We start from the raw sequence: 13,050 nt of genomic DNA on the forward strand, positions 1-13,050 counted from the left end.
ATACTCTCAAGGCTGGTCCTAACGCATACTGACCAAGCAGCTCTTCCCTAGCTTTTATACTGTCAGGTGGCTGATTCTCAGGAGAACCGGATGGCAGCTGAATTCAAGAAAGGGGCAGGGCGCACTCACCCAACATATGTCACCACACATGTGAAAATGGCATTGATTCAGGTCTGAGTCTCCAAGGGAACCTGTCAGTGACACCCTGATAACCACAGGCTGCGAAAAAAAAGTGTGTCTGCGACTGGTAGGTAAGTTATTGCTTGAGGTTGCTGGCTTTACAATTGTTGTGGTTGCTTATAGTTTGCATGGACGATGTTGACTTCTCTTGAAACACATGTCATTTATTCTTGAAGGTGTAGTGAAACTTGGAAAAAGTGCAATGCAAACCCGAAACACACTTCAAAGTAAAAGTTGAATATTTGCAGACAAGTCAGCATTTTCCATCCAAACTACAAATGACCACAGCAACCTGTTAGTGACCTCCAGCAGCCTCTAGCAGCCCCTTGCCAACTGCTCATGGAGTACACACTTTTCCTTAGTGACTGATGATTACCGTGGGAATCACCGACTCGTTTCTAGACCTGAGTTAACAGAACAGCAATCAATTTCATAGTAACTCTCAGCAACCATTTGCAACCTGTTGGAGAATACAAATTTTCCTCATGACCGGTAGTTACGAAATGGTTACAGGTCTCTAGGCCCTGTGTGACTGATTCTTTGTACAGCCAGTGCATGACTGAGTCTCACTGGAAAATGCCCACATTAAAACTTTTGGTTTGTATTTATAAATTGCCTGGTCAGGACATAAGGCTTTATGTTGTTAATTGTCATTTATGTCCTGAATAAAATGCACATTAATGGATTTTTTCCCTTTTTGTGCTCACAGGCCACATAAAATGTTACCAGGGGCCAACATCTGGTTTGCAGTGAACACTTCCAGAACCCTGTTTCACATATTTCACATTTTAATTTAGTAGTAGTAATTTTTTGTATATGTGCTGTCTGTATTTGGTTTCCCAAATGTGTTATTTTCCTGTACTGAGTGTGTTTCTAATACTTTTAGAGAAAGTTCCCTCTTGTGACCAGGAGAGACAGAGTGCTCTGGAAGAGGCTCTGCAGAATCCTCGTGAGGCCATTTTCATCCCCGACTGTGGGCCTGGAGGCCTTTACAAGGCCGTCCAGTGCCACCAGTCCACAGGCTACTGTTGGTGTGTTCTGGTGGACACGGGACGCCCCATTCCTGGAACCTCTACCAGGTAAGATTATCAGAAAAATCACGTAAAGAAACAATATCATTTATTATAGTAGTTACAGATGTTTTTAAATGATTTGATATGTATGTCTGTCTGCCATCATATGAATAACTGACATGCTAATAACAGGACTACTGAAATGTGTTAAAAACAATAATCTGTCTAATTTTAAACAAGAGTGCTCTACGGTAGTTAATTTGAGGGCATCTGAGAATGAATGATTATGGAGTCATAATCACCAATCTAGGAATCCATTCCTGAAAAGCACATATTGGTTCCAAAATTTGAGGCAATCAATCCCCCAAAATAATTCACTTGGATCAACAAAGGAAAAGCTCAAGAATAACACACCTTTTTGCTATAAGTCAGACTAAAGTGGTGGACCCACTGACAGACTGGTCAGTTATATTATCCAGAAAGTTTTGGATCCAAGCTCTCTTGCCAGTTCACTTGCCAAAGCAATTAGTTCCAAGATTATGTGAATTTCGGTTAGCTAGCTATAAACACTCTGTTTCTGGAATGACTTTGTTTTTAGTGCAGTTGCTACTGTTTACATTGCTTTGAGGAAAGCACAGTATTTTTTGTGCACGAGCTTCATGTTGGGGGATCTCTGAATTAAAAACACGTTCGAAAAAAATGATTGTTCACTGCTCATGTTTTGTTTCTGTAAAATGTTTTCGTGATTTGTAATCAGAAGATGAATATTACAACTTCAAACAAGTGGCGAGACAAAGACAAAGCGTGGACTATAAGCATGCACTGGTGAAGAAATGAACTGATTTTGTTCCTGAAAAGGAATAGTCATTCTCTCTCTCCAAAAGGCTTAATGCTTTACAAGCTGAAGTAAAGACATTTTTCAAATTTGAAGCTATGGTCTTCTGTTTGAATAGACAATAACTCAAGTTTAGTTTCAAATCAATAAGATACCAGAAGGCATATTTATTTATTTTTTGACACCCTAGGATAAATCACTTGCACAACAGGAAACTTTAGACAGAGCAAATTCTGATCTGCATTTCAGAGCTCTTTTATGAAAACCCTGAGGTGATTATTCCTTCACATAAAAATACACTTGGACTAGAACTCATGTCATACATCCCAGTTTCTCTTCTCCAAACACCAATGTGCAGAGTCATCCATCAGATATCCCCATCTTGGATCAGTGGCTGTGCAGACTGTGTAAAAAAAATATAGAGTTGATAACTTGCTTTTGCTTAAAAAAAAAAAAAAAAGACAAATCAAACACATGTGCTCCATTTTCCATCGTATTCACGAACCACTGATATAATAGCCAGGAGAAAACGAGTCATGCCACGCGTAATGCTGAACAGTTTGTTATGGCTTTGAAAGAAAAAAAAAAAAAAAAAAAAAAAAAGCTCTGTGCACTTCAAATCCAATTTATTTATCAAGCTATAAAGAAAGGTTAATCACAGTCAACTGAGATGAAGGGAGAGCATACAGATCAAAGACAAGAGAGCAAGAGGTTGTAATTTGAAGAAGTCAGAATTTGAATCATTTGTTACATGTTGCAAATGAGATCATGGAAGACTAATTGGATTGTGGTGGTTTTTTTGTTTAGTTCGGTTCGGTTTTAGTTTCAGGTCATGATTTTTTTTTCCTTCTCTAGCTGTTCAGATCTTTCGAAATCAACTCCTTTGATGTCTCCAATTTTTCACACTTTGCTAAGACAGATTTACGCTTTTCCTCTTCGGCTTCTATCTAATGCAGCCATGTGCTTGCCTCTTTGTAACAGGTACCAGACGCCTGAGTGCGATGGAGCTGCACGATCTCGAGTCACGGACACAGAAGAAGCATTCCAAGGCAGAGAACTGCAAGGTCACTTCACTTTTTCACTGCAGTTCAATCCAATTTGGGTGTGGGAGTACAGAAACTTTCCATTTATTATCTTGTAGAATTTTTATAGCTGCTTTAGAGATTAAACTTGCTTTCCAAATAATAACTGTCAGTGGACTTTAATATCAAAACACTAGCTTGTAGCCAACAACACAGCTTAGCTGAGGAGGAAAGCATCAATGTTTACACCCTCTCACCGGGACTGGCTGCTTGTCATGTCCTTGCCAATCCCTTCTGTAGCATGAAGGGATTGGCAAGTGTGGTTTGGTAGAAAGAAAATGATTTTTACATGAATCTGTTCACAACAATGTCTCTTTGCTGGAAAGAGAGATTGCTGCTTAAGTTTTTTAAATTTATTTTTTGGCACTTTGAGCACCACAAGGAAGGCGCGTCATACTCAAGAGAACTTTTAAAGTCAATATTGCCAAAACAGAGAAACTTATACCAAAATATAATGGAAAAAAACTCTTTATAGCTATTTAGATGAATGATATAAGCAAATAACAACTGAAAAATAGTATATATACACAGATGTGGTTTGTCAATGTATACCTGTTTGTGGCTGTTGCAAAAAAAAAAAAAAAAAAAAAAGCCCAGGTCCTACATAATAATCCACATGAATTCTGCTTTTAAATCCATGTTAAAGAATGTAACCTGGAAAGTTTTAAGTATGCATGACTCAGACTGCCCCCTGAGCCAGAGGTCGTAACATAGGCTCATACTCCTTTGCCCTTGTTACTGCTCACTTACTTTTGTTGCCCCTCTGTTTCCCCATCATTTAAGGCTGCATTGTAACTCTTGTTTAATTCCCCATCTGGTGAGTTTACAGAGTCAAGCATACTCCTGACTGTGCAGCAGATGTGTGGTATGTTTTATGGAAGGTGTTAGTGTTGTGGGGTGTGGTGGCAAGGCATGTGGGGGGGCTGCTGGTGGTGTTGGATACTGCAGGGAGCTGAGTGTAGATATTTTTATGTACTGTAGAGGGATGTTCTGAACCGCCACAACAAAGCATGATATTTCATGGCTGTCACATCAAGGCAATGGTGAAAAAAGAATGCTTAAGAGGTGAGGCTTAACAGCATTTGGCTACAGGTTCAGCCTCACCAACTACACATAGTGACAATATTGCCTCTGTCCTTTTGAGCATATAACAGCTCTTCCTCTGAGACCAAAGGATGAGATCCATTAAGTTCAACTGTAGTAAAGTAAAGCCTTAGTTGCCTGTGGCTATACTTTGAATAGAATTGTTTAGGACAATGCAATTTGTAATGTGATAATGGTAAAGTCCACCAAACAGTAAAGCAAAATTACACTTTTCATGAATCAGCAAATGCCTTCAAATTGAAAGGTTGAACACATCCACATACATATGCCACCAATGCAGTATTTACAGTGTCTGCTCTGTAGGTAAAGCCTGACTTTATCAGCTGGCCTGTCAAGATATACCAGTATTGCTGCATATATTGTTCAACACCCACCAGTATTTAACTTCATTTTAAGTGTTGAGAGGGGGGAGTGTCTCATTTGGAGTCTCTCAAGGGTAAATGCCCTCCTTTATGTTTACACCTGCAACAATCATGTTTGTGGCAGCTTTCATGTGCCCGCAGCTTCTTTTATGCTGGCAGACATCCTGAACCACCTTGCCTCATAAGCTACATACAACATAACAGTTTGCGCTTCATAACACCCCAATTTAACACTTGGATTAAAGCACAGCGAGGTAGAGATTCTTCAAGCTTGTCATGCTGTAGGAAATGCTAATTGGATTCACCTGGCGGGGCATCAACCCGCCTCCCACAGACCGTCCTGAGCTAACACAAAAGGAAAGAAAAGACGTGAATGGTGCAGAGGACGAGGAGGCCACAAATCCTCAGAGAAAGGGGGAGGAGGGGATCTACAGAGAGAGCTCGAGAGAAAAAAAGAAGAGACTGAAAAAAAAAGGCAGAATAGGAAGATTAGTTTACAGTGCAGCTGCGTTTGAAGTTTCCCTTTAAGAGACACAATTAGGAGGGAAAATTTTGCACGAGTTTTGTGTGCTTTTAAAATACATCTGGGCAATTAAAAAGAGCTACCCAAGGTGTTCAAAATTGTGCCATAAAAGTTAACAGGTCTGCTCTGCTCAAGAAAGCTCTCTCATCACAGCACACTTCTGCCCCACCTCACCCATGTGCCTCAGCTCTGTGTTTTTGAAGTCTAACAAAACAGCCAAACAATGTATTTCACCTCTGTTAAAGCATACATTCATATGTTCATGTTTTTCACCTGGTCACTTTTAACAGATTTACTTGGTCACTAAGCTCTATATAAGGTTTGCTTTGACGGTGTAACACACGTTTTCTATTTGACATCTGTCACAGTGGTTCACTGGTGTTGAAGGTTTAGAGGCTCTTCATTGCGGCCTAATGGCTCAAATTAGTTGTGGTAGGTAATTTTGGTGTATTTTTGTCTTTTATTTGCACCAGGCTGCCCTGAGGACAAGAAAGTGGAATTCATTACAAGCTTGTTAGATGCCCTCACCACAGACATGGTGCAAGCCATAAACTCACCAGCCCCCTCTGGTGGTGGGAGGTAAGTAGTGTCACATACCACAGAAGACTGACATATTGGCTGATTGTTCGTGGAAAACATAGTTTCCTTTTGGTTTAATGAATTGCAAACGCAGAGTATTTCTATGACACACAATGTGAAAATCTGGACACTAGACTTCAGGAGTTACTATGCATTGGTGCTAAAGATGTATGTATGATGGAGCTGAATGATATTTTGGAATAACAGTGTCCATATAGTTAAATACTGTAAATGCCTTTAAGGAAATATCAACTGTTATCTACTTTACATTTTTCTGGCATAACACATTATAGTTTTCTTTGGTGATAAGTGTTCTGTGTTTTTCTGCCAGCTTTTATCTTCAGGGTGGTTGTTAAAATGCTGAATACAGAAGCATTTCTTTTAATGGACTTTTGAGAAGTAAAAAGTAGAGAAAGTGCATCAAAGTTGTTATCTTGCCATAATTCAAAGACCAGAAATTAAATTCAGGGTACACGGATGAGGACATCCTGTTATATTTTGTACTAATAAACTTTTTATAGAATGTACAATAGAAACATTAAAATAATTATAACTGTAAAACAGCAACCAGACAGTACATCATTTTTGTTAATAGTAAGAAGCTGTGGATTACTGTAGACACTGCAAAATGTGAGCCCAGTCCTGGAAACTTCTCTGCTAGTACTTTACTGTAATTTAACAGTAAATTTGACCAAGTTGTGGCTATTGATGTGGTGAATGTCCCAAAAGTAATTCTGCCCTCACATTACTTTTTGAAGAGTTTCCATCAGATTTTCTTTTTCAGTTTCTGTTGCCTGTTGTATCTACTCAGGTTTGTGGAGCCTGACCCCAGTCACACTTTAGAAGAGAGGGTGGTGCACTGGTACTTTGCCCAGCTGGATAACAATGGTAGTCAAGACATCAACAAGAAGGAACTAAAGCCTTTCAAGAAGTACTTGAAGAAGAAAGCCAAACCCAAGAAATGTGCCCGAAAGTTCACCGACTACTGTGATCTGAATAAGGACAAAGCCATTTCCCTGCAGGAGCTGAAAGGCTGCCTGGGCGTCAGCAAGGAGGGTAAGAGAGGAAGAAGGAAGCTGAGGAGAAAACTAGGAAATCAAAATGACTGAGTGCGCTGTGCCAGCACAACCATGCAGTAAGACCATGGCTGGCCTCCTTCAGCAACTGGACAGAGATGCCAGTTGGCATTAGGAGCTCATCTGCAACTCTTTTATGGCTTTAGTCTGTTGTTAATATTTCATTATTGTTACATAGTTTAATAAACATAATTATGGTTTCATAGCTTAAAAATGTGAAGTCAGTCACAGTAAGACAGTAATTTTAAGTAAAAGATGAAGTAACTGTACTGCAAGTGACAAACAGTTGAATCAGTTCGCAGTCCAAAGAAGGCTAATGCACTCAGCACCCACTAATGAATATTTAGACAAGACTGATGCATTAACCAATCCTAGACACACACAGTCTGGGCAGGAAAACTGAAGTACTAATAACAAGTTTGCTCCTAATAGAGACTATTAGCATATGTCAAACAAGCCTAACAACAACGACGATTCTCAGAGCAGCTGCAGTTCAAATATTTGTGGAGAGTAGAATTTTACTTGGTGTTGAATATTAAGAAATTATATTTTAAGCATTAATATCCATTAATAGCCAAATTACCTTAAGCACTTAAAATATAACATTTGCTGTGTGACCAAAAAAAAGACCCAACAAACCAAAAAAGAAGACATCCACTCCCATTAGGTTTAATCACAGTTTCTTTTTTTTGCAGGTAGCTCAACAACAAGTGGCAACCAAGGGACAAGGCAAGGGACAAATTTGTTCAGTAAGGCAAACTAATACGCTTTCACTAACTCTGCTTCTTGCTTCAGGAGCTGTAGTTGGCTTGTTGTATAATCCATTAACACATATTCGTACATGTGCAATGTGACAGTCTGGCGTATTTAAAACTAGTACTAGTGCATGCTATTCCCTTTGTGATTTGTTATCAACACACAATTACTTTGGCCCACTAGTTAATTACATTTTTTTTGTAAGTCACAGCAACAACAAATAAATTATGACCAACTCATCAATCGACCTTTTAGTCCGTCTCGCTGCTCTTTTCCATCTTCCTGTCTTCTTCTCCTCTTGATCACTCTAACGGGATTCCCCTCAGTGAGTGGTGATTGATCCCACTGGTGCTGCTGAGTCTAACCGCCAGCCCTATTCAACGCCACATAACACTGAGGTCATGTGTTTACCCTGGCTCTGCCCTCCGGTGTCTGCAGAACAGTGGCTCTGAGCGGGCATAACGTCAGGGTTCTTGGACCCCGGGCATGGCTGCCAGGATAAACAGCCTCCCTCTGCTGGAGCAGAGGAGGCTCGTCTAGCTGTTTCACTACAGTCACTGAATCCATCACCTTCATGCTTAAGAGCTGGAGGTAAATGGCCTGACAGCTTTATATGGCTCCTAATGCTGCCACTCAGGCACTATAAGCTGCTGATGATTGTGGAGAAAGTGAAGTATGAAATAAAGAAAAGAAGAGGGAGAGAACCTGCAGAAAGAAGCTAGAGCCTGTAAGAACATATGGCATTGTTCACTGTCTTGACTAAGAGACAGCCATTGTGTTCAGGTATGCCTAGCTGTTCCTAATGGCCTAAGTGGTTTAAGTGAAGCTGCCTTTGTCAGCCCTTAAATCTTATCAGGCACTGTCCTCCGGATCGTCATCGGGTTCTTCCTTGATATATTTACCGTTTACAGTGTGTGCTTTTTGCTGAAGGATTTCAAGCATTTGAGGAAGAGTAGAGCTCATCTGTATGAGGTTTCTCCCTCCTGACATGTTGGCAAAAGCAAAGGAAAAATATCTAAATACCTTGGGAGATATTTCCTGAAAAGAGTGGCATCCATCCTCTGAAGACAGTGGAAACGTCATTACAGATGAAGCCAAGGCCAATGATCGTATTCTCTGTAATCTCTTTTTACAGTCAGTCAACTGGTAAGCCATAGGTCTGGAAGCTCAGATAACTCCTGAACAAAACACAAGAATGTTTCACTGTTAAACAAGTTGAGCAAGGTTAACAAAGTTCTTTTTTCCCCCCCGAAAGGCTTAATTCCATTTAGAAATACGTAAACACATTTTACAGTAAGTGCAAACACATGGCCTTGTGCATGTATGAGTGCTCACAAACACCTCACAGGGTCATACACAGTTAAAGGATGTTGAGGATCTAGTGAGAGTGACTACAGAGGCCTTAGTTTGCAGTATGCATCACCTGCTGTCAAGAATAGCACGAGCTTTGTGAATGAGGATTTGCTCATTTTTGCTATAACAACACTTAAAACAAACAGGCTAATCAACAAGTTTTAAATGTGATGGTTTGTACATCATGCAGAACGTCATGTATTGTCAGATTGACAGCAAACTGAAGTCACTCCAGTGTGAATCACATGATGGAAATGTGATGGAAGGTGGTTTCAAAACCTGAAGGATTTATTTTCATTTTGTTTACAGAAGTAAAACCAATAGGATTTCTTTTTTTATGCCATCTACGTTAATTATAATCCTTTAATTAAAAATAAGTCTGTGGTCATATAAATATGTTTTTTTTAGTCTTTTAAGCAGAGATTAGGAAGGAAACTAATGAGCTCATCACTGGAGGTATTCATAAACTTATTTCACCTGGCAGAGGCAAATAAATAATTCAGTGCTGTTATGTAGACGAGACGAGTAACAAAAACAGATGAGACAGTCTAGCACACAGAATTATGCTTTTTCTGTTTTCTGTCAAACTCCTCTCTTCCTCTTGTCTCCCTTAGTGCTTTCCTGTCTTCTTCTCCTGTTTGTTCTGGCTACGTCTGGCAGGAATGAAAAGAGGGCATTATTGAGCAGCCTTGGCACTGGGGATGCAGGGCCATTAGAGAACTCCTGCCCCCTCAGAGCCAACACCACTTGTGTTTTAATTACAGTGACATCAGCTTGACTTTCTGGATTCTGGGCTGATGTTAAAGAGGTCATCAGAGACAGGAAAGCATTACTTCTTTATATCATTAGCTTCAGGAATTTGCTACAAAAGTCATTCAATGGGCTGTTTTTACCTAACTGAAAGTAAACTCAAGCCAGTGTATCTCTCGTCTTAGCAAAGTGATTTCCCCCCTGCTGCCATTATGCACAGGTATACCATGATTCCCAGCTCTTGAGCCAAGTGGCTTTATTGGTCAGTCCCAGGTGAGGCCAGGCAATTCACTGCTAGACAGGATCTGCTTTCAGCTCTTTATCAGAAGTGGGGCCAAGGTGTCCAGGGAGAGGCTGGAGAGCTTTGTGTTGTTAATGGCACAGACAGTGTCCTTAGTGACTGGGAAGAGAGGAGGGAGAGGACCATTCGCTCCTCTGGAGCCTCGTAATTGCAAAGCCAATTCATCAGCACAACCGTCGCTCAGCTTCTCACAACAGAGACATTTATCTGAGCTAAAGAGGAACAGCATGACTTCAGTGGAAAAAGCTCTTAGGAAATATTGTGGACCTGCCTCAACAGGTAGAACATGCCACTAGTGTTGCCAAGGTAAAGGATTTATGACAACGAATACTACCACTTAAAAATCCATTAATGTGAGAAAGGCCAAACTTTAGCCAAATACTTCATTTTAGGTCTGAAAAACCATCCATTCATTCATCCATCCTCACTTATCCAGGTTTGGGTCACGGCAATAGTTACACCTAGACCTCCCTCTCCCAGGCCACCTTGTCTTACTCAACATCCAGGAAACATCCAGGAGGCTTTACTTGGCTTCTTTTTCAATGTGGAGATGTAGCAGCACCGCTGTGAGCCAACCTGAATCACAGAGGTCCCTTATGGAGAGACCAACAACTCATGAGGAAGCTCATTGTTGTTGCTTGCACCTGCAATCTCATTCTTTTGGTTACTAGCCAGAGCTCATGGCCATGGCCGTAAAGGTAGGAACATAGACTAACCAGTAAACTGACAGCTTCACCCTCAGCTCCGTCTTCAAGCCAATAGTGTCCGCCTCACTACAGATACCACGCCAATCTGCCATCATTCTCCCACTTTACTCTCCCCACACTCGTGAACTCAAGACCCCAAGATACTTAAACTCCTTGACTTAAGGAATAGCTTGTCGATGACCTGGAGTTAACACTCCACCCTTTTCTGAATAAGAACAATACTCTGAAACTTGGACACCCTGATTCATATCCTACCACTACATAATTAGCGGCAAACCATCCTAGTGCAAGTTGAAGGTCGCTGGTTGATGAGACCAGGAGAACCACATAATCTGCAAAGAAGTGGTTTGCAGATGGCTACCAGAGCAGAGATCCTCCAACACTTGGCTCCACCTAGAAATTCCATCCATTAAAGTTATAAGGAATCGGTGATAAAGCTCTCGCTACCACTGTACAGGGACTGAATGAACTGCAGCTACTGGCCAGTCAACCTGCACTCCTGGAACACCACCCAAAGGATGTTCCAACAGATGCAGTCGAATGCCTTGTCCAAGTTCACAAACAACATGCAGACTCATTGGGCAAACTTCCATTCTTTCTGAGAGAGTAAAGAGCTGGTCCAGTATTGCAAACCACCATGTTTCCTCCTGAATATGAGCTTTTACTAACAGATGGATTTTCCTCTCTAGAACATTGTCATAGACCTTGCTGGGGTGGGTGAGAAGTGGGAACCCTCTGAAATTAGAGAACATGTTCTGGTCCCCCCTCTTAAAAAGGGTTACCGCCACTCTGGTCTGCCAGTCCAGAGGGATTGTCCTCAAGTTTCAGGTGATGTTGCTGAGATGTGTCAACCAAACCAATATCCAGAACCTTTAATTAAGAACTCAGTCTCTTGAAGGCTTGGCAAAAAGGCCAAGCTGAACTTCAATCCCAGAAGATCATCTGATCTTGTTACCAGCCAACAATAGCTGATTTCTTAGCTGGACATGCAACTGTCCACAGTTGTTGCACATCTGCAAGCACCTTTGAAACCCGCTATACCCTAACACCTCTTTTACATGGTGTGCCTGACTTAATCAGTCATATCTGTTGTCACTGGTATATGCCCTGTTCTGTGCTGGGGTATTGCTGTTCTCTCCAACTGGCTGTATGCACATGGAAGGGTGGGGGAGTCCCAGAACAGAGACATGGTGCCAAATATAAAATACTAAAAATGGAAATCAAAATTATCTTTTGACAAGGGATCACGTTAACCTCATTGCTTCCATGCAAAGAGGCAGTAGAGATTTTTGGTATTTCTGTTTCAAGCACAGAAACTATTTTTTACGACCTGGGTAAGATGATTCATTCTGTTTTGGTCACATACAGGACCTAAAGCAATATTTATTTACATAAAAGCGTCAAAGCTAAAACTGCAAACAGTAGTCACTTAGATTAAACAGACTCGTGGCAAGATTATTTTATTTTGTACAGTTATAGTATAGATGAAAACATCCATCGCTGGATCGCTCATGTGGAATGTAACTGCTGATTTATAGGACAGTGGAAGGATTGTGATGCATTAAAGTCTGAACTGAGTTATTGCTTGTAAATGTATCATCTGAGACTACAGAAGCCTCTAGAGTGAAATCAGCTGGGCTTCTTTTTCGTAGCTAAAAATGAAATCCAGCTTATTGACAGATATTGCACCTGCAGCTCCCTACCCCCAGGCTGCTCTTTTGAACACCTCATGCAGGCCAGTAAAGTCTACACATACAAGCAAACACTGCACAGAAAATATGCAGAAAGAAAGAATTTACCTATATACAGAAATACAATTTCATTATTAATGCACTAAATTTAAACCAAACTTAACTCAGCATAGAAATGCTTGCAAATAAAAGTGAACACCCAGGCACACGGCTTGAAACACAGCCTGAGCTCTAACAGGAGGACCTCAGCTCTATTCTGACAGCCATCTGCAAGCAATCTAAGCTCTTGACCCATCTGCTTTTCTCCCAGGCCTGTTCTTCTTTCTTTCCTTCTTTATCTTTCTCTTCTACTCCCTTTTTGCCCCTGAACATATACACCCACACATCTGATTGATGAGTGAGCAGCATGCGCAGTTCAGTTCACTGTCCCATGCAACTGCAAAACAGTACAACTTTACAGATTTTGCTTGGCTTTAACATAATTGCAGGAAATTTGATGTTACCGTTCTAGATAACATTTTGAGTCAGTACATATTACTCGTGTAGTTTAATTACCTTAAAAAACAAAAAGATGGAGAGCAGACAGTATGCTGGTGATGTCTGTAATATAGAGATATAATTAAAGTTTGACAAATTAAAATAAAATGAATTCTGTAACAGATTAAATTAAACTAAAAATCTGCTTTGTTTGAAAAATCTGAGGACAAATCTGCTTTCCACATGGTCATTCAGAGACTT

General features: G+C 40.6%; 2 protein-coding genes across 11 annotated transcripts in view; one reads left to right on the plus strand and one right to left on the minus strand.

Moving 5' to 3' along the window:
* The window catches only part of ccdc177 (coiled-coil domain containing 177), a 166,728-nt gene that overhangs the window by 54,039 nt on the left and 99,639 nt on the right, over positions 1–13,050 (minus strand). For 3 of the 4 annotated variants that reach the window (XM_040041387.1, XM_040041388.1, XM_040041391.1), the window contains one exon: positions 8,534–8,688. In XM_040041387.1, coding sequence (XP_039897321.1) covers positions 8,534–8,665 — 132 coding nt within the window. In that variant the 5' untranslated portion in view covers positions 8,666–8,688. Of the gene's footprint in view, positions 1–8,533; positions 8,689–12,867; positions 12,886–13,050 lie in introns of those variants that run through there. The other variant, XM_040041390.1, reaches the window with a different exon arrangement.
* smoc1 (SPARC related modular calcium binding 1) overlaps positions 1–13,050 on the plus strand; it is a 57,111-nt gene that overhangs the window by 38,606 nt on the left and 5,455 nt on the right. For 5 of the 7 annotated variants that reach the window (XM_040041413.1, XM_040041415.1, XM_040041418.1 and 2 more), the window contains 5 exons: positions 1,067–1,259; positions 3,010–3,092; positions 5,573–5,678; positions 6,490–6,734; positions 7,450–7,483. In XM_040041413.1, the coding sequence (XP_039897347.1) occupies positions 1,067–1,259; positions 3,010–3,092; positions 5,573–5,678; positions 6,490–6,734; positions 7,450–7,483 (661 nt within the window). Of the gene's footprint in view, positions 1–1,066; positions 1,260–3,009; positions 3,093–5,572; positions 5,679–6,489; positions 6,735–7,449; positions 7,504–13,050 lie in introns of all 7 variants that reach the window. The other 2 variants (XM_040041414.1, XM_040041416.1) reach the window with 1 other exon arrangement.

The sequence above is a fragment of the Simochromis diagramma genome, unplaced genomic scaffold, assembly GCF_900408965.1.
Source record: "Simochromis diagramma unplaced genomic scaffold, fSimDia1.1 OVJJ01000304.1, whole genome shotgun sequence".
NCBI lineage: Eukaryota > Metazoa > Chordata > Actinopteri > Cichliformes > Cichlidae > Simochromis > Simochromis diagramma.